The sequence below is a fragment of the Crocodylus siamensis genome, chromosome 2 (genome assembly GCF_052110815.1).
Source record: "Crocodylus siamensis isolate JL-2025a chromosome 2, ASM5211081v1, whole genome shotgun sequence".
In the NCBI taxonomy this organism is placed as follows: domain Eukaryota; kingdom Metazoa; phylum Chordata; order Crocodylia; family Crocodylidae; genus Crocodylus; species Crocodylus siamensis.
In genome coordinates, this window is record NC_143396.1 from 222,918,352 (window position 1) to 222,946,080 (window position 27,729).

Sequence of the window (27,729 nt, forward strand, 5' to 3'; positions counted from 1 at the left end):
ATGACATTTCTGTTTTGGCAGAATAGCATCTTTGACAGAGCCACGCTGCTGATGACTGTATATCCAGGTATGTTGTATAGCTGTGATCCAGCTAGGACATGGTGCATCTTTTGAGGCCAGATCACTGACCACCAGAATGAAAGTCTTCTTGCCAAGTGGAGATGGTAGAAAGTATTAATGAGCAACATTGTGGCTCAAAGTGTTCCCCTTTCTCAGACAACATAATTTCTACTTTATGTGGGCTCAGCTTCAGTCAACTATTATTCATCCACTGACCTGAACTGGACCAGTTTGCTGTCCACTGTGGTGTTATGTGCAATGAAAGCAAGATTGAGCTATATGTCATAAAATATCCATGTCTTCTCCTGCCTGTATGGAGCAGAGATTGAAGGAGCCATAAATACTATGTTTCAAACCAGGGTAAGTCACATGAGTACAAGCCCCATTTTACATTGCTGCAATTCATTAACACTACGTATCTGCACAGAGGCACTAACTTATGCAGAAAACTCATGAAGAAAACCTGAGAGAGAGGATTATATGCAGTATGGGACTGGGTACATCTGGGACCGGGTAGATCTATGCCATCCTCACTGTGCCCTGATTCAGCCAAGAAATGTAACTGATGATACCCACTGTCCTATGAGAGCACAAGCCAACCCAATCCATTATGATGCCTTCCCAGCTCCTGGCAGCCAGCATGACCAGGTTGCACAAAACTAGTAAAGGCCACTTGGTTCCTGTGCCTGAGCTACAGTGAGCACAGCCCCAGGGATCAGGTCCTTTATTTTTAAAGAACATTGGTATGTTTCCACAAAAGATGCTATAAAAGGGTAAATTGTTGCTGTTACCCTCTTCATCTTAACAGTGACAAACAGCTGTTCTGAGGAGTCCTAACAAAATATTACAATTCTTCACTTAATTATAAACCAAGAGGCACAGGCTAAAATACAGCAGCCCAGATATCAGCTACTTTGTGATTCACTTGGAATTGTGTAAGTTTTATACATAAACTATCTATCTTTATTCTTAGAATTGTTTCATAGGAGATTTCATGAAGAAGAGGGGGAAAGAATAAAGTTACAAGAGTAGTTAGTGTAAGTGATATAGAATAGAGGTATTAAAAGGTATTAAAATTATTTCTGATTTATTTTGAAAAATAGCCCTCCTGATTTATTTATGAGTGCTCACCTAAAAAAAATCCCACTAATCAGGCACAGGCAGTTATTTCAGGAGGAGGGCCACTTACTGAGTTTCGGTAAGCCATCGAGGGCCACATGACAGGCAGCCAGGGGCAGATATATATTAAATTTTCTAAATTTTTTAGGGGCCTCGCAGGCCGGATAGAATGGCCCAGCGGGCCACATCTGGCCCACGGGCCACATTTTGCCCACCCTTACACTAACTCCATTCCCAAAGCTTGTTCTGTTCCCTGAGACCCTTTGGAAGGTCATACTTTCAGTTCTCAGAACCTAGCCTCAGTCAGTAGTTAATTTGATCTGTTTGTGACTTAAACTTTCTTGTAGTAATCACTATAAGAAAAAAGTGATGTACTGAATATCGAGCTGCCCCTGACACTCAAGAATGTACATGCTCGGTAATGTTGTTTTTCTGTTCTTTAATGACATGATGTAGCACCTAAGGAGAAAGTCCATGTTTGTTGTATTTCTTAACCTCTGGGGTTCTGCCACTTGTTGACTCTTTCTGTTTTTTGGAACAACCCCTCTTAACTTGTTAATTTGTTCCTCTTTTGTGTGTAGGCAACATGGGAAGCCACTTTACTTTTAGGAGCTTCAGTACAAGCAAATTCTCGTGGAGCCAGACGTCCATTATGGGTGATCTTCAGCGAGTTCTTAGCCAAGGCGAATATGCCCCTTTAACATGTGCTCCCATGTTTGAAAGTAATTTCATACAGGTAAAAAACAATTCAACAAAATTTGTTTGTCACATGCATAGAATGAATAGACTATCTCCACTTTCATACCCTAGTTGGAGAAGTATCTCCTCCTATATTCATTTTTACTGTTCTCGGTCTTTGTTCCACTCTCAATGCAATGCCAACTAGCACACAGGAAGATATATACTGTATATTCCCCCTCTCATGCATGTTTCCTAATCTTCCCTCACATGCAAGCATAACCTGTTATCTCTCATTTTCTTCTTGAGATGTTTACACCACACCCTGCAATCTGCCCATGATGCCAACCTCCATCACCCACTTTCTGAATTTCTAAAGAAAAGCACCTTTGGGCATCCCCCCCATGTTGCATCTCCTAAGTGGGAGGAGTGCCCCTGTAATAAACCACAAAACTAAAAGCTAAAGCTTTCAAATTCACCCTTAAAACAATCCTTTTCTTTGATGCCTGGAAAAAAAATCAGACAACAGTTGGGGGTGCTGGTTAGTCTATTGTGCTGACCAATACTCTCTCATTCTTTTGTGAGCCCTCAACTGGCTGTATCCATCTGCTTTCTCTTCTTTTACATATAAATTGTAAGCTCTTTAGGGCAGGGACTGTGTCTTTGTTCTGTGTTTATGCAGCACTTAAACATAAAGAAATCTAGCCCCTGACTGAAGCTTATAGGTTTACAATAACACACAGATAATTGAAAAAGGACAGATCACAAGAACAAAGCACTTCTTCTGCCATGCAAAGCAATGTGAGGTGGTTCTGGAGAATTAACTCTGTGACATCCAAGCATTTTTCCTACATTAGGCAGTCAGGCAACATGCTGATGAGCCCAGTATAAGAGCTAGATAGCTAGATCTCCAGGTAGTTGATTTCCAGTCACTCGTTACTCAGAATAGGTTCCTTCTCCCATCTTCACGAGCGTGTCCCTCTCATTCTTCTACCTTCTGTTCTGTTCTCATTCCCAAAACCTAAGCAGTGAGAATCCCAGGCCAGTGATACCACATTTGGTCTGTATTATAATAGTGTCACTCCATAACATACAGCCATGACTCTGTTTTTGCATGCAGGTTAATAAGAGAGGTGAACCAATCTATGTTCACAACCGTCCCAACTGTGTAACCATAGGCATCTGTGCATCCAGCCCCAGCTTAGATCTGCCCAATGTGATGCTGCTAGCACACCCAGTGCCTACACCCAAAGAGGAAGCTGTATCAAAATTCTGGAAGTTCTCAAAACAGCCATCTCATAAAGAAGAGCTAGTACTCAGCAGGTGAGTCAGCACTGAAAAGGGATAGATGGCACACTCTTCTCACAAAGGTTGGGGGTTTTTTGGAGCCATCTCTTGCTCAAAGGTTAATGACTATTTCTCCTCTCATTCCTAAAATTCCTTTAAACGTAAATAAGAACCACAAACCTGCTACCCTGTAAATAATAACTTTGCACACATCATGATAGAGACTTCTGCCCAGGCCTGACACAACAGCATGGTTCTATCTGTTTAGTAGTTCTGTCCCTTAAGTTAAGCATTAGCTAACCATGCACCTTTGGATTTGTCTCCGGTAGCTATTCCAGGCCAAAGATTTAAGCTAACAAACAAATAAAACCACTTACTTAGTAATTCTGTAAGTATATCAGAAGCTGACAAGGTGTAAGAGGATTGGTGGGGTTTTCTGCATGAAGGAGAAATTAAGAGGGGTAGTGTTTGATTATAAATTGATTATTTTGTAACCACCTACACAAAAGATCTGTACATCATTGTAGGCAGCAAAAGAAATCCTCTATTCAAGGTACAACAGTAACCCAAAAATCAAACAAAATACTATGACGTATGAGGGACTGGATAGAATGTATAAGCAAGTAGACAGAATACTGCTTGACGTGTATCAGTTCCTGTGTTCCTATGGAAATTAAAGGCCAAAGGTCACCTTTCAAGTGATTTGGGGTTAATTCTAGTGGTCTGGTCAACATACTGTACTAAACCCTCCCCAAAAAAAACCCAGACTTCTTGAGCCACTACTGGGCCTCTCTCCTGCAAATAGCTGGAGGTACCTAAGAGAGCAGTAGCCAAGAACACGCACCATATTGTTTCTGAGCCAAAAGATACAATGCTGTCTTTGAGAAGAGTTTCCATCTGTGCTTTAGCATGTATTCTCTATCAGATCACCCTATGACAAAAGAGAGTTTTCTTTTAGGTTTTTCCCTTTGAAGTTTGTGAAGCTCTCCATTCACAATCCTGAGAAGTGTCATCTCAAGCTAAAGCTGGTGAGTGGCCGCTGCTATTACCTGGAGCTCTGTGCCACACCAGAGAAGCAGCGCCCCCTCTTCCTTCAATGGGTACGGCTCATCTCCCTCCTTCGATTTCCCCCAGACGGCAAGAGCAGTGCAGAAGTCAAGGTGGTGTATCAGAATTTTAGTGCACAATCAACAGAGAAATGGCAAGGCACAAGGAGCCAGTCAGAGAAAGTAAGTCTTTAGGAGAGGGGTGTTAACTTTGGTGTTAGCAACTTCTGCAAACTTGTTGGTCAAAAGAGTCTCATGCTTGTGACAACATCCCTTATTGCATGGATTAAACGATGTACAATTCAGTTTACACGAGATGTATATCAAAATGACTAGCCTGTTACAAGCTCCCTACAGAACCTGAGGGCAATGGAGGCCATAGAGACAGAGTAAGCCTTTTGAACACCAAGAAGTGTGGTATCTGATACTGGCTGCATCTACACAAGACACTGACTGCACAATAACCCAATACTACTGTGCAGTAGTTTCACATAGCAAAAACCATTATTCAACACTACCGCACAGTAGTATTAGGCTACTATGCAGTAGCATCACAAAAGAGACATTAGTTGGTGCTACTGTGCAGTAACTCAGGTTACTACTACTACACAGTAGCAACTATACAGTCCGAGTCCCATGTAGGCATGGCCACTGTTACTTTGGATGTCATTTTCCTGATATTTGAGGTGATGGCAATATTTGGTGGCTGACAGGTAAGAAACATTAGGCATTTGGCTTACTGGAATGGAAGTGAGTGTTCCAGCTTTGAAAAGAGGTCCCAGTGGAGAGTTAGGAAAGTAGTCGTTATCCCTTGTTATACATGACAGATAAAAAGGAACCAGGAGCAGGAAGGGAAGCAGGATTCCTCTTGAAGCCACCAGAAGCAGCATATTCATACAAGGGGCTTTTACCAGAGGGACAGGTGAAAATTCTGCCTTGGGTCCATATTTATCAAAGGGACCAGGATGGCTGCTGGTGCAGAACATACTTTTTCAAGCCACTATACCAAGTCCCAAGAAGCAACAGTCTCTCAGCCTAGCTGCCTCTGTCTCTCTCTCATAGAGTCACAGGGTTTAAAGCGATCTCAAATTTCATCTAGTCCACCCCTGTACAAATACTGGATACGCCACTCCTATACTGTTCCAGACATATGCCTATCCAACCTTTTCTTGAAAACCTCTGGTGAGGGAGATTCTACTACCTCCCTGGAAAATTTGTTCCACTGTCTTACTGTTTTAACAGGAAGGGCGTTTTTGTCTGGTATTTAAATCTGCTTTGTTGCAGTTTAAACAGAGTGCTCTCTTTTATTCCACTGCAGGCCTGAGCTACTTTCATCTGAACCCCAAATACCGTATTCTTCCTGAGCTAGGATCAGGGAGGGAAATAATAATTATTTCTAAACCCTAGAAGGAAAACTAGAGGGAACATGAAGAAAGATTATTCTGTAGAGAGGAAGACACTTCTCTGGACTCTAGAAAGTCTGTTGAAAAAGGATAAATTAGGTCAATGGGTAAGAAGGGAAGAGAGAAATCAATACACCAGGTTAGGTTTGTGCACCATTTTCTTCATCAGCTACCCCGATAAGGGCCTCATCTGTTTGCTGTCCTCAATTTAATTATTTTTTCAAATACCAGTTTAAAAAGTTATGTCCTCACTTTTCTAATAACACCCAGAGAAGAAAAAATACAAGTGTGTTTCATATGATAACTTCCTTTCTTCAGCTATGCTTATATAATCAGCCTTATCCCAGGTTTTCTTCTTTCTCTTAACTGATGTCAAGGACCAAATATTTGCTGGCCTTAAAATGAACCCTTTTGTATGCTGGTTCCTGTGACTAAAAGAGATGTTGATGATACCGTAGAGGCCTTGATTTACTGAGAATTATGTTGCAGCCCAGGTATCTGTGATTTCTCTTGCAGAACAGATTAAATTCTGGTAGAAAGATATGTATCCTTTTTGCTATTCAGATTTTATCTGTCTTTGGGTCCCTTGTAGCCTTTCTTTGGCTACTACTCATCAGAATTTTTTTCTGACAAATATCAGAAGTCAGCTTTCATTTGTTGTGCCTGAGAGTAATTTATCTAGGATCTAAGGAGGAAAGATAGCAGCCAGGGAGCAGGTTGCAAGTTTCAAGGAATCTAGAGAGATATCCAGTAGGGGGAAGTGCCACTGATATTATCTTCTGCAACATTGCTTTTGGGCTTTATCTTGAGATTTATACAAGATTTTGTTCCCCCAAGCAAAAATTGCCTGTGAGAAACAAGTGGATGCTATAGAAATAACAGGAGTAGAAACAGATGCCTAATATATCTATCTGAAGGTACAATCTTATTTTTCCTGTGTGTTGGGTCTTTAGATCGGAAATGCTCCTCTGAGGTGATCATGGTGTTCTTGACAAAAATTATGCTGCAGCATTATTAGTTTTTGTGAGAATTCAACAGTTCTTTTTGCAGAGGCAAGGACTTTTGTGGATGTATCTTTTATTGGACCAACTGCATATTATTAAACCAGTAGTTCTTTTTTGGGGTGTGGGGGGGACTATATAATATGTTCTTTTTAATTTGTGTGTTTAATTGCTTAGAAGTATTTGGGGCTCTACACTTAGTTTTAATTGTGCCTCCCAAAAGTCGTATGTTGGCATAAACAGAACTATTTCTGATATTTACCATTTCTATTTCTCTGAGTGTTTATCCAATTGAAAATCCAAAGCATCAATTGTCTTCTTGCAATATTCACAAAGAACTAGAAGGGAAATTTGTATCCTGTGATTCATAAGAGGCTCCTGGTTCAAGTTCTTCTCCTTTTGTAGGAAAGAGAACTTTTTTGAATTAAGCATGTTTTTATTTTATTTTCCTTTAACGTCTTTAAACTTTAATTAGGAAATCAGCCTGAGAAAGGGTTGTTATGTCAAGTTCTTTCCTTTCTATGCTTTTTTTGGTTATATAAAAGTCTGTCCTTGCACAAGGGAGACCTGGACATTTCTCTGCATTTACCAGCTGAAGGCAGAAAATGTGGGCTCAATTTACAAGGGAGCGATCTTAATATATGGACAGCAGACAGAGCAAATAGCTGATCTCTGTTCTCAGATAAGAGGAAAGAGGAAAAAACATAAGGAAAGGAAGCTTGGAAACACAGGCACAACACTAGGGATTGTACTCTAAACAGCAGCAATGGAAAGAGTGGCAGCAGTGGTTGAGCCAGAAGCAGCAGTGGCTGCCATTTTTGTGCCTCTTTAAGTGGGCCCTCAGGGACCCCTGATATTTGGTGCCCTGTTTGCCCACTGTCCATGTAAGACTGTTGCTTGAAAATAGATGGACGCAGAAAGGGAAAAGAGAATTAACACTTAGGCCACCAAACAACTCTAGTACTGACATTCATGAACTCCCCACCCACCCCTAGAAGTAGGTCTAGGTCCATATTCATTGGCAAAGCAGTGATGTAAGAAAGCCTGAAGTGCCTGACACCCTTCACCCACAGGAAACTCAGTATTTGTAAAGAATACATAAATAGTAAATTATATTCCCACAGTCCTCAAAGCCCCAATCACACATAACAGCCCTGACCTGAGCATTTCCTTTGTGTCTTTTCTTATTGTGTCTTGGTTGCTGAATGCCATCCTTATTTCCTTAAAGAGAGATGACCACAAACAAATTCCAAAACTTCTGCCAATCCCAGAGGCAGAGAAAGAGGAACCTGCTGAGCAAGCATCTTCCAAGCGAGTTACCATCTCTGGCATAGTGGGTCCTATTGAGGAGAGTAAGAGAGGGATGGCAGTTACTTCCCACAGCTCCCTGAAACAGACCACAAGGCAGTCCACCGTGCAATCAGAGGAACAACAATGTAATGACAACCTGCATGAACAGAAGCACAGAAGCAAGGAGAGGAAGACATCCAGGTAAGTATGGCTATGGGTATATTGATTTTGGTGCAGAGATGGTCTCCATGCTTGAACTTTGGGGAATGAAAGATGGGACATTCATGTCATCAGAGTTATTCTTAGAGCAGCTTTTTAGAATTATTGGGCTAAGCTGCTTCAGAATGTACAGTAGGCTTTTCAAAAGGTCACAGCCACTTACATCCTTTTAAAAATCTCACCTCTACACTGACAGTTAGGACCTAAATGAAGGTGGCCTGATTTTCATGAGGGTTGACTGCTCACTACCCTCTATGATTGCAGAAGGATCTGCAAGTATACACAGCACTTCACAAAACTGGACCACTTCAAGTGCCTCAGTGTACAGTTAGGTGCCAACTTTGGAAACTTGTGTTTTAAAATGTTGTCCATAATATTTCCCAAACTAGATCAAACCATAGATCCAGCTAGTCCAGTATCTTCCATCCTGGGCTACTAAATCAGAATACTGGTATATGGAGTTCAGGGTCCTAAGCTAGTGTCCTGCCTCTAGAAGTGCCTATTCACTGATGCTTCAGAGGAAGAAAAGCTACTGCCTATGCCACAGTGTGCCATATTGTACTAAGAGAAAGGAAAAGTACTAAGAGAAAGGAAAAGTCCTTCCTGTCCCATGACTTCCCCTCTACCCCACAGGTAGTTTTATACCTAGGGAAGTTTTCAAAGTTATGCAAACAGGTACCTGAGACCTACTGAAAGTCACTGTGGGCTGGGCATCTAGCTGCTTGCTATTTGCTCATTATTAATAACCAATAAAATAATAAAATCCTTTACCCTCAGATAAAAGGAAAGTTGCACTGAAAAAGAGAAGGGAAGGGAAGGGAAGGGAAGGGAAGGGAAGGTATGGATGATATAGCAATCTTAGCTTGTAGAGCTTAGGATACCACCTTGCCTAACTGTACACAGAGAGAGAGATTTAGCACAGAAAGCCATAAGCATGCAGCACACCACCTACAGTACAGTGCAGAGGGCTTTGTTCTTTACACTCCCACCTATATGAGCTTATATGTGTGTGCTACAAATCTCACAGGTCCCCTATGTGAAATGAGTGAAGTTCCTGTCCCATTTTTAATAGAGGTATTTAGATTATAAATACCTATGCCAAAAGGACTTTAACCACCACTGGACACCTCTCTCCACAACACTGCTTTACCTATGCTGTGACAGCTGTGCCTTGTACAGTAGTTGTGTGACAGGGTTTATTGCATAGTTTAGTAATAGGTTAGACAAGGATTTACATGTGACAGCTATGCCTTGTACAGTAGTTGTGTGACAGGGTTTATTGCATAGTTTAGTAATAGGTTAGAAAGGATTTACATGGGGTGGTTTGGATAGGGATGATCCTGCCTGAGACAGAGAGTTGGACTAGAGGACCTCCAAAAGTCCCCTCCTACTTGTCTATGATTCTATGATAAACCAATTGTCACAATAGCATTCTAGTTGGTTGTCCCAGTGGAGAGACCACGGAGTCATGAGATTTTGGAGATTACACTTTCCTCTCACCTGAAGGGATGATCCCATGTCAATAAGGAATGAGGCATATTGGCCAGGCAGTGCAAGAGAAGCTTGCACTGCCACAGTTCATACTGCACCAGTTCTGTAGGTGAATGAAAGATTTCAGTATCTAAGGATATTGGTAAGGAATGTTTCACCAACACTGACGTCAGTGACATATGTAGTTTAATAAGCCAACATAAAACATTTAATAACATTATTTGAAAGGGTATATATTGATTTTTTAAGGCTTATTAGTACATTTAACAAGTACTTATATGCAAGAAAGGGACAGGGTCCCCAGGAAGTTCTGCCAATTGGAAGTATCCCCATTTACTCTAGTGTCATTAGAGGCAAAAAGTACCTCTGTTAATGTGGTATGGTGTTAATGTTGGTGTCTCAGTCATTCCATTTCAAGTGCATTCATTGTGTGTAGGAAAGGACTTTTTATTGCTGGGATTCACAAACACTCCTGGTATCTTAAGATCTAGCCATAGAAATTATGATTCTGTAAACAGAACCAAGCTAGACTGATGATGATATACAACATGCCAAGGAAGTCAAATCCCTTTCTATGCAGCTTCTTTCTAACTACACATGTAACATTATATTCTGCTCTGAGAATCACAGCAAATAAACCGAAAGATGCAAATTTCACGGGCTAAATCCTCCAGACTTCAATGGGAGTTGCAAGTGCTGAGCACCTCTTAAGATTTAGGCTCAAAAGCACAGAGCAATTGTGTGGAGTGTTATACCAGGATGGGAAGAAGGGGATGAAATTAAGAAAGAGTGTATTTAAAATGAACACCCATGAGAAATTAAATGCAACCTGCTTTGTTTCAGAAAAGTTTGCGGAGGGGAGTGGCAGAAGCCCTAGGAACTTTAGCTTCTTAAACAAATAGAAGGAAGCACAAAAAGGATCATAGTAAATACTTCAGCAGGGGCAGGGAGATGAGCAAAGAGACCTAACAGGTGTCTGCTCCATGCATATTCTCTGATGTTTTGAAACCAGCAAGAATCCAGCTCATCAAGCTGCAAGGGCTTTAAGTTTTTTATCCTCAAAACTAGAAGCTCTGATTCAGTCACACAGGACACTGATATTATGGGCCAGATAGTGCTTTTAGAACACAAGCCCGTGTTGAGGTTGCCACACTGCCTCAAGGGAAATACTGAAAAGGATTATACATTCCAAGTATATAAGACACTTGTACACAGTGCACCATCCTAGGTGAAGCCTATGTGTGCTCTGTGCTTGGCCTGTTCAATGATCTGGTATAGAAACCTGTGGGACCTATTTATGTCCTTGGAGGTGCTGAAAAGGCGCAGTCTGCTGCATCCATAGTTTAAACAAGGAGGGAGAAAGAAGAGAGACAAAGACTCATTGTGCCATTCACACAAGGACAAGGGACAAGCAAACTTTCATTGTCATCACTTTCCAAATCATAATCACATGTTAGCAGGATTAACAGTTCAGTTGTGTGCTATATAATGGCAGCCTATAGCATTCACATTCCTTGTACATTTTATCATAACTTCATTTCAAAGGCAGCACTACGTTGCACAGTTAGGGCATATTTCGGCTGCTGTCAAAGTTTCAAATAGCATTGATATAACTATTAATATCTGATCATGTTATTAGAATAATAATAACTTGTAGTTCTTTGGTGAGTATTTCTGGCAGAACTGGTTAAGTTTTTGTTTGATTTTTTTCTTTCCAGGGAAAATAGGTCAGACTCTAAAACTGAAACCAATTTGCATACTTCAGGTAGGAATGAAATGTTTTCACAATTATTTCCGTCCCTGCCCCCACAAGCAGTGTTGCAGCTCTGTGACTGAAAATGGGAGGGACTGAAACTAGAGTAGCATGGAGCTCCTCTTAGATAGCATTTCTACAATGTTGCCTCTAGGGATTGCTACAAGGAGAGGCTGAAACCCCACTAAGTTCTCTTAGATTATTCCAGTCTATATGGTATCTATCTGGAAATGTAGTGTCTGTGAATTTCCTTTCTGACAGCCTGTATTTCTACACCTTTCCCCAAAATACTTATTGGACACTAAGCTGTCTCATAACCCGTACTCCTGTATTAATATTTTTCCTTACATCTTCAACTAAAAAGTGTTTGCAGTCTGGGTCTGCCAGATGGTGGCAAGAACCAGAACACATTACTTAAGTCACCTACCCTACATCTGAATATGTTGCATGAGTATCTTGTATACTAGTAAAGCACACACTTGAACCAAAGTTATTACGATCCTCCCCCCATGAACCTCTCTCACTCAGGCCAAGCCCCAGAAGTTAGAATGATCTGTTCTCTAAAGAAAGTTACTTCTGCATACCTTATACTGTTGTTCTGTCCACTGTATGTCATTCCACATCCTCCCTGCCAGCTGGTTTCTTGTAGTGATTCACATGGCTTGATTCCTTTGGGAATATTATTTTGTTTTATTATCCACCCGCATTTAACTTTTAAAAACAGAATAAACTATTTTTGTGTGCACACATCTCTCTCTTTTACCCATTTAGTATGTCACCTTCCATCTGGCTGAGGGTCTACTTGCATTTCTCTGTTTGCCTATGGTTATGCATATGAATCTTTGTGAATGTGTCATCTATGATTCTCTCTTTCACACTCTCCTCTCCTCCTAGAATGGCCATTCAAGTCAAAGTGGGGTAAAGGCCACAAGATGTGAACCAGCACATGCCCAGCTCTCTATCTTGATCCCCCAACCATGCATGACAACATTTATTTTTCATCAGGAACATTATTGCAAATGTTATATTTTTATATCTAACTAATACAAGCAGTAAAAGAGCCATGGATCACCTTTTTAATCATCTACATGTATTTGATTTCCCAAATTTTACAAGATTTTCAAGGCAATCCCAGATATAAATTGTTCAAAAATATTTAAAATACCTATTACCTTGGAACTCTGTGCTAAAATATTGTGCCTACACTAAATTAAATTACAATAAAATATACTGCCAACAAACGTATACCAAAGCCACTGGAAACTAAAAGTTCTTATGCATTTCCTCACCACTCAAACACACCTATTAAGGCAATCAGAAAAACAGCATCAGTGTTGCAAAAACTTGTGAAAACGTTGCACATAAGCTATATAAAAATATCCTCCTTTATGTCAAAACAATATGCTCCCGCGCTACTGCCTATTTAGGACCAAATTTTTCAAGTATCTAATCTCCTCAATCATGCCTCCATTACTTGATATACCAAACCAATTATTTGTATGCCATCTGTAGTAATGTGCTTGCAACAAATGTTCTACAAGCAACAGATAGTAATTGATTTTCTCCCCTCTGGTTCATTCTTTTCTCTATTCCTTCATTTTCTTCCTGTATCTAACTGCTTTTCTTTCTCAGTCATTTACAGTTTTTCAGCTTTGCATCTGATTAACTTCTCTTTCCCTCCTTTCCCTTTCTAAATCTTCTAATCCTTTCATATCCTTTCTCCAGCATTGCCAACCCCACTGTGCCAAAATCATGAGATGAACTCTTAAAAAATCAAGAGACTAGCACATAAATCATGAGATGCTATTTTTGAAGTGTGTGTGTGTGTGTGTTGGGGGGAAGGGGTTGGAGCCCAGGGAGGGGGTCCCCACACACCCTGGAAGGATGCGGGGTACTGTGGGTCAGGAGTGAAGGGCAGCAGCAGGCCTGCGGGGGCTGTGGCTTGGGAGTGAGAAGCAGACAGACAGAGACGCAGACACTGATAGACACACAGACAGCATCCAGCTGGTAAGTGGAGGGAAAGGAGCAGGGTGGGAGGGGAAGAGGAAAAACAGGGTCAGATTGAGGCCCCCACAGTGAGGAAGGGAGTGGGGCAGAAGCAGGGGCTGGGGCAGGTTGTCCAGAGGCGCCTGGTGGGGGGACAGAGGCAGGCTGCCTGCTGTGGGCTGGGGCTCTGCACCCTGCTGCCTTTGTTCTGGGAGCTCAGGTGCGTGATCCCAGTGTGCCTCCTGCTGCCAGGTGGGCAGGAGATGTGCCGTGCAGCCAGCATGCCCCATGTCCCCTGCCTAGCCAGCAGGCAGCAATGGCATCACACTGAGCTCCTGGGGCAAGGCAGCGGGGCACAGAGCCCCAGCCCGCAGCAGGCAGCCTGACTCTGCCCCGCAGGTGGCACGTGCCCACATGCCTCCTTCAGAGTTGTGCGCTGCTGCAGGGCGGGGTGCCCCTCCCCCATGCCTCTGGACAACTTGCCCCAGCCCCGGGCCCCATTCACCCATGTCCCTGCTCCTGCCCCACTCCCTTCCTCACTGTGGGGGCCTTAACCTCTCCTCACTGCCCTCCTTTCCCCTCTCCCCATCCCTTTCCATCTACTTACCAGCTGGGAAAATCTGGAGATCAGAAGGTTTGATCAAGAAATTGCAACTTTGAGTTATTTTGACTTTGAAATCCCAAGTCTTGCAATGGTTTTGCAACAGTTGGCATTATTGTTTCTCTTACTTTTGATATCTTGCAGTCCTGTTTTTCATGCATTTCCTCCTCCAAATATCCATACTTCCTCTCATTGACCCTTTCCTTCATCTTCCCTTCTCTGCCCCTGCTCCTTCCCAAATGCATGCCATCAATGATTTTTCAACCTGCATTTCCCAAAGCCACTTTCAGAAAAAAGGAAGTTTCTCCTCACTCTGGAGACGCTTAGACTGTGCTGTCCTCATACACTAGTGATCATCACCTTTTAGTGAGGAAGTTCACACCTTGCCAAATAGTATCATGATGTATGCCAGAAGTCTGACACTACCAGGTCAACTAGTATCAGGGTTTTTTTACATCTTTCAGTGGTTCTGTAGAGAACAGACCTCATTTCTGCTCTTAGGTAAACAGTTGAGAAAGGCTAGTGAGACCGGCTGAAACAGCTCTGCTGTAAGAAAGGGCAGGGAGACACTAGTTTGGAAGACAGACCAGCAATTCACTCTGCTATGGCTGTGACTAGTAGCAGTAATAAGAAAAAATTAGCAGCCATTGCCCCTGAATGCATGCTCTCTCTCCCCCTTTCACTCTCTGGATTTTATATGTGTGTATATGTGTTTCTGTCCCTATCTCTCCTTTAGTTCCTTACTTTCCTGGGCTTTATTTCCCTCATGCTCATCCTGTTTCTTTTCAGGAAAGGTCAAGCGCAGCAGTAAAGCAGGGGTTGTCTGTTGCAAGTAATATTTCATATGGCTTGTCAACAAGAAGGAATAAAAGAAAAGAAACCTGACTGAAGATGAGATAACAGTTGGAGAAGGGAAAAGATACACAGATAGAAGAAAAAGATTTCCCTAAAGCTGTTTCTTACTTTTTACTATGATAAAATTAAATGTTGTATTGAAACACCAGCACCTTGTTTCTCTAATGGCTAATCTAAAAGAGAAATCGGTTTTGATCTTTTGCAGCAGGGATCCATATTCACATTGAAGGGAATGAGACCATTTTTCAGAGAGATGACTGTAGCCTCCAGCCACAGGCTGAGACAGCCATTTTAATTGTAACATTTACAAAATCGTAGCTTTGAAAGACAACTCGTGTAATTTAGTCCAAATCCCTGCACAGGTGTAGGATACACTATGCCTAAACTGTACCAAATAGAGACCTATCCAGCCTCTACAATCTTCCAGTGAAAGAAATACCACAATTTCCTTTACAGCTTATCCTACTGCTCTAGCAATTATTAAGTTTTCTCTGAGATTTAATCTAAAGTTGTTGTGCTGCAGTTTAAATCCATTGCCTCAGCTCCTGCCATCTAGTCACAATTTCTCTCTACCAATATGACCCTCCTTAATCTTCTTTTCTCCAGACTAATTCTCTCAACCTTTCCTCATACAGCTTAATCCCATCACACCAGGGGTCTGAGATTGGAAACCAGGCCCCACAACTCTGCACTTTGGACAGGTGCCTGTAGTCAAGCAAACTTGTGAGCTGGTCTGAGGTATGTTCGAGTGGGTAGCAGGAGGGGGAAGAGCGGTTCCCTGGCCCAGCTCGTAATACAGCTGCCAAGAAGCCTAGCTCATCCAATACCATGAGATGCAAAAGTAGAGGCTACCTCTCCTATGTGCACAGGCTAGCTCAGTGATTCTCAACCAGGGTGCCACAGCACCTGTAGTCTTGTGAGATCCTTTTAAGGGTGCTGCATGGGTGCTAACACTGTTGAGTGTGCAAACACTTCCAAATGATTCAAAGAATAAACCCAGAGGTTGCGTCAAGATGAGCACGACCACGCAGTATGTGGCGCTGCAGACATTTGCAGAGCCACATAGTGCACAGTCAGTTGTTCTCCATGCTGCAAGGGATATTTAGGGGTCAAAAAAACCCAGGCAAATAGAAGTGGAGCGGCGCACATGGGGGCAGTGTGTGCTGCTCAAAACCAGAGCCTGGCTGCCACACTTTGGCTGCTGGCAAGGCTCCAAGTGGCAAGATTGCTGCTGCTGCAGTCCCAGGAGGCCTCCAGGACCCCAGGTAAGGCTGCTGAGCCAGCCCAGTTCTGGCCCCAGCCTCCTCTACTCCACTCGGGGTAACCTGCCACACATTAGAGGGCGTGTGGCACAGACTTTCCCCAGGGACAACTAGTGGTAGCACACGGCGTGTCACTGCTAGTTGTCCCAGTAGCCAGAGGTTTCAATTAGAAATCCACAATGTCAAAAATTTTCTGTCTTTCTAAGTTATCTAGAGTAGAGGAAATACTCTATTATTTTTCCACAGTCAGAAAATGTGTGAAAGCTAAGAGCTGGCATTTTCTGAAGGGTGCTTTGAATCTAATGGGGGTATCTTGAGTCTAAAAAGCTTGAGAACCACTGGACTAGCTACTATGCTACAGGGTGTCAGGGCTGAAGGTCAGGGCCTTTGGTTTAAATTCCAAGAGAGCATGAAGAAAAGAAGGCAGTTTCTGAGGATGTCCTGTAGGCACAGAGGCTAGTCTTAAACCCTGAGCCTTGGCCTTTGCTTGCAATTCTCCAACCTGAGGTGAGGAGCAGAGGGAAGTAGACATGGGAAGCCTCTTCCACATTGTAGAGCTTCTTGGGTAACTTTTTGTCTCACTTTTGTATCCCCACCAACTTCTCTACATACTTCTGAAAATGCAGTGTCCCAAACTGGACACAGTTCTATAACTAAGGCCTACCTAGTGCTAACCAGAATGGTACCATCGCCTCCAATGCCTCGCACTTAATGCTTCTTTTAATGCAAACCAGAATTGCATTTTTTAAGAGTCCCACTTCTGACTCACACTGAGTTTGCAGTTTACTATAAAAACCATGTTTCTCAGCAGTGCTACTACCTAGTCAGTTATCCCCTCTATGGTTTTCACTCTACATACAACACCTCACACTTGTCTTTGCTAAAAGTACTTTTGTTGGTGGATATAGCACATTTTTCCAATTTATCGGATTCCTTTTCATTCTAATCCTATCTTTCAAGTGCTTGTTACCTCTCCCAGTTTTGTATCATTTGCAAACTTGATCAGGAAGCTCTTTAACCTTGCAACCAAGTCAGTGGTTCCCGAACTGTGGGTCACAACCTCAAATGGGGTCACAACATCAGTGGATTGGGTCGCAGGGGTGGGGGCTGTGGGTTGGGAGTGAAGGGCCATGCTGAGGAAATGGGGCCATAAATGGGGTCATGCTGAGGAAAAGATTGGGAAGCAGTGATCTAAGTTGTTAGTTAAAGTATTAAACATCACTGGACCAAGAACAGATCTCTGAAGAACCTCACTTGAGTCACCTTCTCATAGTCACATTGATCCATCTATAGTGACCCTTGGCTAGCATTTACAACCAATTATATATCCATTCTATCTAGCCCACATTTCTCCAGTTTACTAGTAAGAATGCCATGTGGGACTGCATCAAAAGCCTTACTGAAGCCCAGGTTAAGTTATGCTTGTCTAGTTACCCTGTCAAAGAAGGAAACCAAGCTGGTTGAGTGTGATTTGTTATTAACAAAACCATGTTGGCTGCTGTGATTACCACTTCTTCCTTCAGGTGTTTAAACATTTACTTTTCTATAATTCACTCTAGTAACTTCTCAGGTATTGAAGTCAGGCTGACTGGTGTATAATTCTCTGGATTCTACTTCTTTTTAAAGATGGGTATTACATTAACCCTTCTCTGGTCCTTTGGGACCTCACCTATCACCCATGACTTAGCAAATATTATTGACTTTGAGGTTCCTCAGCTAGTTTCTTCAGCACCCTGAGATTAATTTCCTCAGGTTTTACTGATTTAAATTAATTCAAAACTATCAAAAGCTCTCTGACACATTCTTATTATTGTGATCCATAGACCTTCTTTGTTCATAGTAATTTTGTTCATTGTCTGGCCACACTTTTTTTTTTCTTCTTTGTGAAGAACGAGGCAAAACAGTCACCAAGCAGCTCAGCCTGCTTTGTGTCTTCCATAAATAGCTCACCATCACCACTGAGCAGTGGACAGTATCTCAAAAGTCCAGTGAGAATAATGAGGTAGGAGGTAATAATCAACAGTGTAAAAAATAACAGAAAGATCAGTAAAGAGGAAGAAGTGGAGGATTAGAATAGACACTGAGACGTGAAAGTAATTTCAGCAGATGAGAGGGCTAAAGCCAAATTGGAAGGGATCCAAGATGACATTGGAAGAGAAAGTGCATCTGTTGTAGATTGTTCAATTGTTCAATTTAGAGATAAAGGGGAAGGGGGAATTATGGGGCAGACAGATGGGAATTAATCCCCTCCAACAATGCTGACATTGACAGTGCCTCCATTGTGATAGTGACAATCAGCACACCCACTTTTGCCATGGTTCATAAAAAAGCCTCAAAAGTAATGATTCACTGTCTGTTATTTTTACCTTAATCATTCTGTGATTTGTAATTCTCCCTCCAGAGGGCAATGGTTTCAAAGAAAATATTTTGTCCTGTTAGTCATACAAATCAATGCACTTTCTGGAGCTTTTCCCCTTTTGCACAGATTTTCGTTAGATTGATTCAGAGACATCAAAGGCTATACTGGCAGCTTGCCAGAGACCAAACAGTCACTTATTTACATACAAATATGTTTATTAAATATAAACATTTATTTGTAATTATATCTACTTAATCAATAAAAGAAGAAATGCTTGTTGACAGAATTCATCAGCAATAAAAAAAAGTTTACTAACTGGTAACTTTAATGGTCCAAATGTTAAGCTAATGAGGAGGGGTTTAAATTAAATTTAATTGGGGATGGAGAAAAAAAAACAACAGGTAAGTAAGGAGTAAGGTGACCTAAATAAAGGCCAGGTAAGGGAAAGCACTATTGGGAGTCTTAATAATAATGTCAGAGGATAATTAACAGGACAATTGGCTAGAGGTTTCTATGTCTAGGACAGGATTGGCAGCGTATTTGGGCAGAGTGCCAAAAACACCAACCTCGACTTTTAAGATGTTGACGTGCCAGGGCATATGGCAGGGGGGCTGCAAGGGACCTAATCTTTGTTGTGGCAGCGCAGCCCCAGCCCTTTCCCTACCTTCTGTCCCAAAGCGTGCATGCCAAGTAAAATGCCTTCATGTGCCACACTCAGGCACCCTTGCTGGGGCTGCCTACCCCGGTTTGGATGTTTATACACTAATGCAAGAAGCATGGGAAATAATAAAAACGAATTGGAAATCCTCATATGATGTACCATGTAATTCCGATAACTGACTTTTTGGGATAGTTCATGAGTGGAATACTGTCATGGATGGAAGCGTATAATTTGTTCAGGTTTTGGAGTCTGTTGGGAATAACTTTTTGGTATAGATGGTGGAGAAACTGAGTACACAGGAAGGTTTTTTTCTATGTGTTGCTCATGCATAGGGAGGAAATGGTTGAGAGTCTGAAGGTAGAAGGCATCAGTGATCATAAAATAATAGCTTTCAAGGTCTTAAGGAAAGAAAGGAGGGAGAGTAACCGAATAAAAACACCGGACTTCAAAAAATCAGATTTTACTAAACTCAGGGTACTGTGAACAGGATCCCATGGGAAACAAGTATAAAGGGGAAAGGAGTCTAGGAGAGCTAGTTACACCTTAAAGTGACAACACTAAGGGCACAAGAGCAGGGTATCCCAATATGAAAGGAGGATAGGAAGTGCAGCAAGAGAATGGCTTGGCTTATTTATTTATTAGAATTATATGCCACCTTTTCCCAAATAGGAACATTTTACAGAGCTTCTAGAAGATGTCCAGACTTGGGCTTTAGATGGCCTCAAGGGGGAAGGAGTACCAGAGCTGAGAAGCAAATACCAAGAACAACCTCCTACGTTTTCACCAAGTGAACCTGGCACATTCATGGCACTTGTTCTTGGCCGACCTCAGAGATCACTTTGGGGCATAAGCCAGATGTTGATTCCTCAGGTACACAGGGTCCAGAACATTTGCTGGTTAAATAGCAAACTCACTGGGGACTTGAAGCTTAAAAAAAGGAATTTTTTAAGAATGTGAAATTTGGCCATATTAGTAAGAATGAACATGAAAGTGCATCATGGGAGAAGGTCAAGGCATGGTTGAAATTCAGCTAGCGAGGGGAATAAAAGGCAACAAAAACATTTTAAAAGTTTGTTAAAAATAAGAAGATGACCTAGGTCCCTTACTGAATGGGGAGCACAATCTAGTAATGGATGATGCTGAGAAGGTTGTAGTATTTAATACCTTTTTACTTGAGTCTTCCCAAATGAGGTCAGCTATCAGATAACAAACACAGTTGGCAGCAAGGATAGGGGAGGAGATAATCAACCTGGAGCAGGGAAAGTACAGATGAGACAAGCTGGATGTTTTTAAGTCAGCAGGACCTGGCCAGGTTCATATCGGAGGTAACTGTAGAATCATGGGCTATTATGTCTGAAAACTTACAGAGTTTGTACGAGGTCTCAGATGACTGGAAAAGAACAAATATAGTGCCCATCTTTAAAAACAAAAAGGAGGAAGGGGGATCCAGGGAATTATAGACCTATCAGTTTAACTTCAATAACAGGCAAGGTTATGGAGCATATATATCATTATGGAATCTATTTCTAAGGGCAATGGAGATAACAAGGTGATCAAGCTGGATTTCTCAAAAGCAAATCTTGCTCAACCAATCTGATTGCCTTCTACGAAAAAGTAATAGGCTTAGCAGTGCAGGAAGAGCACTGGATGTTATAATTTTGACACCAGAGTTTTGAACACATCTCTGGGAAGCAATATTGCCATAATTAAGACTGGTAAAATGTGTAGTAGTTAGGATGATAGGGGCTTGAACAAATGCTATCAAAAAAGGTAATATGTTTATCAGTTTGAAAGGAATAAAAAATGACTAACTGCAACATTTGAACAATTTAATATGGAAAATATATTTTAACCCTTAGTCAATATGTAGGATGGCACCAAGCAGGGGAATATTATATATTTTTGTACTTCTCTAATTTGAAATGGGAGGATATATTCCTGGGTGTACTGTACATGGAGTTGTCTATAATGGATAATACACCAATTTCTTCCTACTTATCATTCTTAGTTTATACAAAAATAATTTCAGATAGTTATTAATGGTATTAAATAATGTCCCAGACTATTTATTTTCTGTGGATTAAAACAAAATGTAGTCTCAGTCATTCTGTTAATCATTTGAGGTCTATAATGGGGGCATGTTCTCTATTTTGTTGTTATTAAGTATGAATGCTTTTCCCACTGCTAGATACAGCTTGTAGAAATAACTTGCAGTGGTAATAATATCTCTCATCTTCTTTCTATACTACAATATGCAGGGATAAACTTGACTTGTAACCAAACACCTGTAAAAACAGTGTTGCTAACACTAGTCTCTGTTGTGAGATATGTTCAGAAGAGACCTCTTAATCGACCTCTTCATTTTTAGTATGATTCTTAATTAATAAGTATCTTTCAACCAAGCATATTCTGAATAGGCTGCCAGCTGGCCAAAGGCCAATATTCATACTCCATCAGGGTTGTGGAGCAAGCCTGATATCTGGAAGGAGGTAATTAATTACCAGTGAAACAAAAAGATCTTCAAGTATGTTAGATATCCAAGAAATCTGTCAAGCTCAGCATTAACCTGACCTCATGACCCATGCTGATGTAAGATCAAAACCATCAAATAAAACTATCAGAGAGCAAAGGACAGAAACAGAAAGTTTAGAGCCACTGTACACACTTGTCTTCTTTATGAAGAATTGCAGAAGATACTGCTGATAATTGTACAAGATACTTTCGCTCAACCCAATAACTTGATCGTAGGCAGCATGCAAACCCTAGGGACTGTGGGTTCCCAGTGAAAAAGAAGGGAAAGACACTATGATCTGGGAAAACAAGAGAAAGCTTGAATTCAAAGCTTGTGGTCTTATAGGGCCTATTTGGGCCAATCTGGGGTATAGAGAGGATGGCAGATTTAGTGACAGTCTAGTTAAAGTTTACTAAAGGTCATTTTTGCATCCAGTAAATGGCATTTTATTTGGACTTGTATTTGGACTTTTTGCACCCAGTACATGGCATTGTATGGCTACACTTAGCCAGCTATTGTAGCCCTTGTGATTTTTATGCAAGCATAAGGCTTGAGGAAGGAATATTTGGGTCCTCATTAATTGCTATTAATGTTTGTAAAAATGCATTTAACTTAAAAGGAGAACGGTCCACCTCTGTTCCTGTTCTACCCTCATTAAACACTCTTACTGCTATTTCCTCTCCCCTTCTCATCTACAGCAGTGGTCAGCAACATATGGCCCCCAGGCCAGATCCAGCCCCTGGCAGCCTGCAGAGCTCAGGTGTCAGTGCCATTCAGTAGCAGGAGGGCTTCATCCATGCCAGGTCAAAGATGGGCAGCAAAAGCAGCAGCGATGAGTAACAATGGCTGGGTCCTATTGCTGGCCTTCCCTGGACCCCAGCTGGGTCTTTCTGAAATCACCCTAAATTCAGATTCTCAGTTACTTCCTAGTCTTCTTTCTCCTCTACTGAATTTACCAGATGGACCTTTTTTACCAATGTCACAAATTCTTGGCTTGTCATGCACAGTTATAGCATGCTGCTGAAGAAAAATAATAATGATAATAAAGAGGAGGGAGCCAAACAAATGGTGTGGAAGCGATTTTTTAAAAAGCAGTATAAAACAATATGTGAAAAGGTTAGACATTGGAACAGTTTAATTCTCACGTGGGAATGCATGAGAGTAGCTGGACAAGAAAGATCCACAGGAATGGAGGATCAGTTGGCCAATTAACATGCCAAGAAAAGAAAAACCAAAGGATCTCTTTGCTGAACCTCAAAGAGAACTGGAGCAAATGCACAGGCTTGAGAGAAGACATAATACAAAGAAGAACATGAATGGTCATCATAGGTCAGATGATAAACAATGGTTGAATACTCTTATAGAAAAGTACATGGAGTATGTCATGGACCTACATTGGGAGACAAAGATTAAAGGAGGCAGCTCTTCACTGTTTTGGTGGTCCAATAAAAATTTGATACCATGGTATTGCAGGGCTGTACGAAGCTTTGGTCCTTGATTTGATTCAGTGGAGATTTGGCTCAATTCAGTGGCCAAATCTCCAAATCCAAATCGAATCAGAGGACCTTTAATCTCTCCGAATCGAATCGGATGCATCTCGAGCAGGTCCAGGGAGGTGATCCTCCCCCTCTATGCGGCACTGGTCAGGCCGCAGCTGGAGTACTGCGTCCAGTTCTGGGCGCCACACTTCAAGAGGGACGTGGACGATATGGAAAGAGTTCAGAGGAGGGCCACTCGTATGATCAAGGGTCAGCAGGGCAGGCCTTATGAGGAGAGGCTACGGGACCTGAACCTGTTTAGCCTCCACAAGAGAAGGTTAAGGGGGGACCTTGTGGCCTGCTACAAACTGGTCAGGGGGGATCAGCAGGTATTGGGGGAGTCCCTGTTCCCCCGTGCGCTGCCAGGAGTGACCAGGAATAACGGTCACAAGCTGGCGGAGGGTAAGTTTAGATTAGATATTAGGAGGCGCTACTTCACAGTCAGGGCGGCTAGGGCCTGGAACCAGCTTCCAGGGGAAGTGGTGCAGGCTCCTAGCCTGGGGATTTTTAAAAGGAAGTTAGATGAGCACCTTGCCGGGGTCACCTGACCCCGGTGCTCTTTCCTGCCAAGGCAGGGGGTCGGACTAGATGATCTACCTAGGTCCCTTCCGACTCTAGCTACTATGAAACTATGAAACTATGGAACCCTCTGAATCGATTCAGAAAGATTCGGAAAAATTTGGCTATTCAGACACAGACACAGCTTTAAATTATTTTTCTACATAGCTCTAGGTAGCAGGGGCTCATGAATGCTGTGATGTTGGGGCACATGGAGTGTCCTGCAGAAAGAAGGGGGGCTCCCCAATGCGCTCGACAGCAGACCTGGTAGTGGACCAGAAGCACTTCCGTTCCACTTATGGGTCCGCTGGGAAGTGCACAGCCCACCCCTGGCTCGGTGACCACACAGGGTCCCCCCATAGCCAATCACCAAGATGGAGGGGTGGGGAGACGGGGGGCCAGCGTGTTCCCTGGCGGACTCAGAAGTGCACTGGAACTACTTCCAGTCCGCTTCTGGGTTTGCCACTGAGCACACGGAGGGCCCCCCCTCATCAACGTTCCCTCTAAGGTGCGTGCATGTGCGGCCGCGCACAACTCAAAGTGTGGCTGCGCACAGCCTTTTCAATGCTGCACACTAGGAGAGGCTGAGGTGGGAGCCTGGTGCGGGCTCCGCTGGCTCCAGGGAAGTGCTCTGCTCCCCTGCATCAGGGCCGGAGAGTGGAGCACTTCCCCGGAGCCCATGCCAGCGCCCCACCCCAGCCTCCATCCCTGCCTTGCCTCACCTTGGGGAGGATCCACTGCCTGCCCCAGCAAGGCTTCACCAGCTCTGGGACACTGCTCTGCTCTCCGGTCTGATGCCACGTGCATCCTCATTCCCCAAGGTGTTGCGGGGGAGTGGAGCAGTGTCCCGGAGCCAGCAGAGCTTCACTGGGGCAGGCGGCGGCTCCTACCCGAGGTGAGGCAAAGCAGGGATGGAAGCTGGTGCGGGCAGCTGGCGCAGGTTCCCCTGGCTCCAGGGAAGTGCTTCACTCCCCAGCCTGATGCAGGGGAGCAGAGCACTCCCCCAGAGCTGGGGAGCCTGTGCCAGGCTCCAGCTCCAGCCTCTGGTCCCTGGCTCCAGCCCCTAGCCCCAGCCCCTGGCTTCCGGCTCAGCCATCGGCCCCAGCCTCCAGTCCCTGGCCTCCAGCTCCCAGCTCCCAGCTCCAGCCTCTGGCTCCTGGCTCCCAGCCCCAGCCCCTGGCCCCCAGCTCCCAGCTCCAGCCTCTGGCTCCCAGCCCCAGGCCCTGGCCCCCAGCTCTAGCCCCCTCCTCTGGCCCCCAGCTCCCAGCTCCAGCCTCTGGCTCCTGGCTCCCAGCCCCAGGCCCCCAGCTCCAGCCCCTGGCCTCTGGCCCCCAGCTCCTGGCCCCAGCCCCCAGCCCCTGGCTCCTGGCTCGAGCCTCCAGCCCCCAGCCCTCAGCCCCCTTCGGTAAGTGTCCTACGCTAGACTGAGGCAGCATGCTCACAGACCGAGGTGGCACGCTCACGGACCACTGCTCCTTAGAGGGAACATTGCCCCTCACTCCTGTGGGACACTGGTACCTCGAGGTATGTAGAAAAAACATTTAAAGCTGTGTCTATGGCCGAATCGCTGATTCTCTGAATCAGCATCAAATCTTCAGATTTGGATTCGGCTGAATTGAATCAGGGACAGTGATCCCAATCAACAAATCAAATTACTGTCTCTCAAGCCAATACGGGCCAAATCCAAATCCGAAAGGGCCTGCTTCACACACCCCTACTGTATTGCTGATCACCCTTGATTCTAGCACCTTCTACCCACTATCTTGCCTTCTGAAACAGAGAGAATGCTCTGAGACGATGTACCCCTTAATCTACCACCATCCCACGTCACAGCTCAACTGTCTGCTGAGGGTGGAACAGTTTGATAGTGGGCCCTGCCTAGGAGGGGACCAAGATCAGCCAGGCCTTTCTCTTATGTAGGGCATAGTGAAGGGTTACCATATTTCTAGTTCCAAAAAAGAGGACACCTGATAGGGGAACACCTCACTCCCCACCCACAGCCCCCTGGCCTTGCCAGTGCCCTTCACTCCCAACTCACAGACTCCTGGCCCTGCCAGTGCCCCTCATTCCTTACCCACAGTCCCTCACCCCCCAGGCTATGTTAGTGCCCGTCACTCCCGACCCGCAGCCCCCTGTCCCTTCTGGTGTCCCTCACTCCCAACCCACAGCTCCTTGGCCCTGCCAGTGTCCCTCACTCCCAACCCACAGTCCCTCAGCCCTCCAAGTCATGCAGGTACCCCTCACTCCTGATCCACAGCTCCCTGCTCCCCCCAACCCTGCCATAGAGGGCCCCCAGCTGCCCCCAACCAGGCCGGAGCGCAGCAACTCCAATTTGTGCCAGTGGCGGTGGAGGCACAGGCAGGAGGAAAGAGGAGATGCCTGTGGCACTCCCCACCCTGGGCTGGGACTCCAGCACCACATCAGGCAGCCTAGCCATGACCTCCACAGGCAGCATCTCCTGGCCAGCCCGGCCCCCCGCGAGCAAACGCATGGACCTGGTGCCACCTGCCCAGTCACAGGCCTCCCCACTGCCCTCAAAATCTCTCCCTACCCCCATCCCCTACTGGAGGGGCAGGTGCCTGCCCCCTACCCTGTCTGCCCTGCCACAGCCCTGGCACCCGGACAACTTCCCCCAGCACCAGCAGGCACCTGCCCCCTCACACACCTATCACCTCACACGCATGCGCATGCACACATATGCACACGTGCATCTGCTGCCTCCAATTGCCCTCCCTGCTACTCCCACCAGTGGAGTAAAGCAAAATCCAGGATACTGGTTCAGATTTCACAAAACACCCAGATGGAGATTGGAGGGTCTGAAAAGAGGACATTGTCTGGGAAAACCCAGATGTAAGGTAACCCTAAAGCAATGGACCTGGGCTCACCCAGAAAACTCTAAGCCTCTGCTAGATACATAACGAACAATTTTGGGGCAGTGAGATCAGGGGGGAAGCCTTGACCACAGACAGAGGGCGATGCTGAAGGAGATGGTGGTTGAGAAAAGGAATTCGGGAGGAAGTGATGCTAAAGGAGAGGATGGTTGAAGCTCTGGTACCCAGAGAGTGAGGAGGGAGGGCAGGGAGCAAACCAGGGGGTATGTGACGTGCCACCTCAAGGAGCCGGGGAGCAGCTGCAAGTGCTGCTTAGCTCAGTTTGGCACCACAGGACATTAGTAAAGCCAGGGCCATGGATTTGGTCTCCCCGGGGCAGGTGGGGAGAGGCCTGGCTTTACCAAGCTGCAGGGTGGGTCCAGAGGCAAGTGCAACCTCCCCCTCAGGCAGCATTGCCAGGTCTTAAAAATGAAATTACTGTATCAGGAGCTCCAAATGTTTCTACTTGCAGAAAAGCCACCACACAGTGGGAAAAAAACCCGTGCAAATAAGGCTGCAGCTAAGTCCAGTTGGCTTTACACGGGTCGGTGCCACTGCCAGAGTGAACAAGACCTAGAGCATCATCACCGCGGAGGCATTGTTTTGAGGCAAGCAGTGATCAAGCGCTGAGAGCGAGCCCGACACTCAGCTAAAGCTCCTTGGCAGTGACTTGCACGTGCTGCTGCATCCACGAGCTGCCTCAAAACATCACGGCACGTTTTGACCGCTTTTACTATTATTACCAGGGCTGACGTGATGGCAGGAACACGATCGCAATCATCATCGGCGCCGCGCAACGCCGGCTCCCTGGAGGCGCAACCGCCCCGTAACTGCCGCCAGCGCGGGGGGGAGGGGCGGAGCGGGCAGGGCTCTACGTGTCGGCGGGGGCGGGGTGTCGGGCGCGGGGTGGGGCGGCGCCTGCGCAGCGGGGCGGGGGCCGCGCCGGGGCGGGGCGGCGCCTCCGCTGGGCTTCGGCGGCGGTTGGAGCAGGTGAGCGCAGCGCGGGGGGCGGCGGGGTTGGGGCGCTCCGCGGTGCGGACCTCACCGGCGGGCGCTGCTGAGTGAGTGCCTCATGGCGCCCGGCTCGGCTCCGCCCGGCCCGGGGACCTGTTGCGTGCGCTGGGTCCCGGCCGAGCCGCGCACGGCCTCGCGCCCGCAGTGGCTGGGGCGGCGGGGGAGC

At 44.7% G+C, this 27,729-nt stretch overlaps 2 protein-coding genes across 2 annotated transcripts in view; both read left to right on the forward strand.

Moving 5' to 3' along the window:
* GARIN2 (golgi associated RAB2 interactor family member 2) lies at nucleotides 1-27,614 on the forward strand. The gene is made up of 7 exons (XM_090034636.1): nucleotides 1-67; nucleotides 1,761-1,915; nucleotides 2,978-3,180; nucleotides 4,103-4,373; nucleotides 5,475-5,541; nucleotides 7,719-8,085; nucleotides 27,296-27,614. Exons 1-7 carry the CDS (start codon nucleotides 1-3, stop codon nucleotides 27,612-27,614), a joined length of 1,449 nt encoding a protein of 482 aa, XP_089890762.1.
* Nucleotides 27,484-27,729, forward strand: part of PALS1 (protein associated with LIN7 1, MAGUK p55 family member) — a 95,575-nt gene continuing 95,329 nt past the window's right edge. Inside the window, exon 1 of the mRNA XM_090033180.1 lies at nucleotides 27,484-27,539. The gene's annotated coding sequence lies outside the window, so the exon portion shown is untranslated. The remainder of the gene's footprint in view (nucleotides 27,540-27,729) is intronic.

What these genes read in the sequence shown, in the direction of transcription:
- GARIN2 (XM_090034636.1), top strand. Translation starts at nt 1, where the DNA reads ATGACATTTCTGTTTTGGCAGAATAGCATCTTTGACAGAGCCACGCTG. An exon ending in GAAGAGCTAGTACTCAGCAG is followed by an intron (nt 3,181 to 4,102) that starts GTGAGTCAGCAC and finishes GTTTTCTTTTAG; the next exon opens with GTTTTTCCCTTTGAAGTTTG. An exon ending in CAAGGAGCCAGTCAGAGAAA is followed by an intron (nt 4,374 to 5,474) that starts GTAAGTCTTTAG and finishes GCTTTGTTGCAG; the next exon opens with TTTAAACAGAGTGCTCTCTT.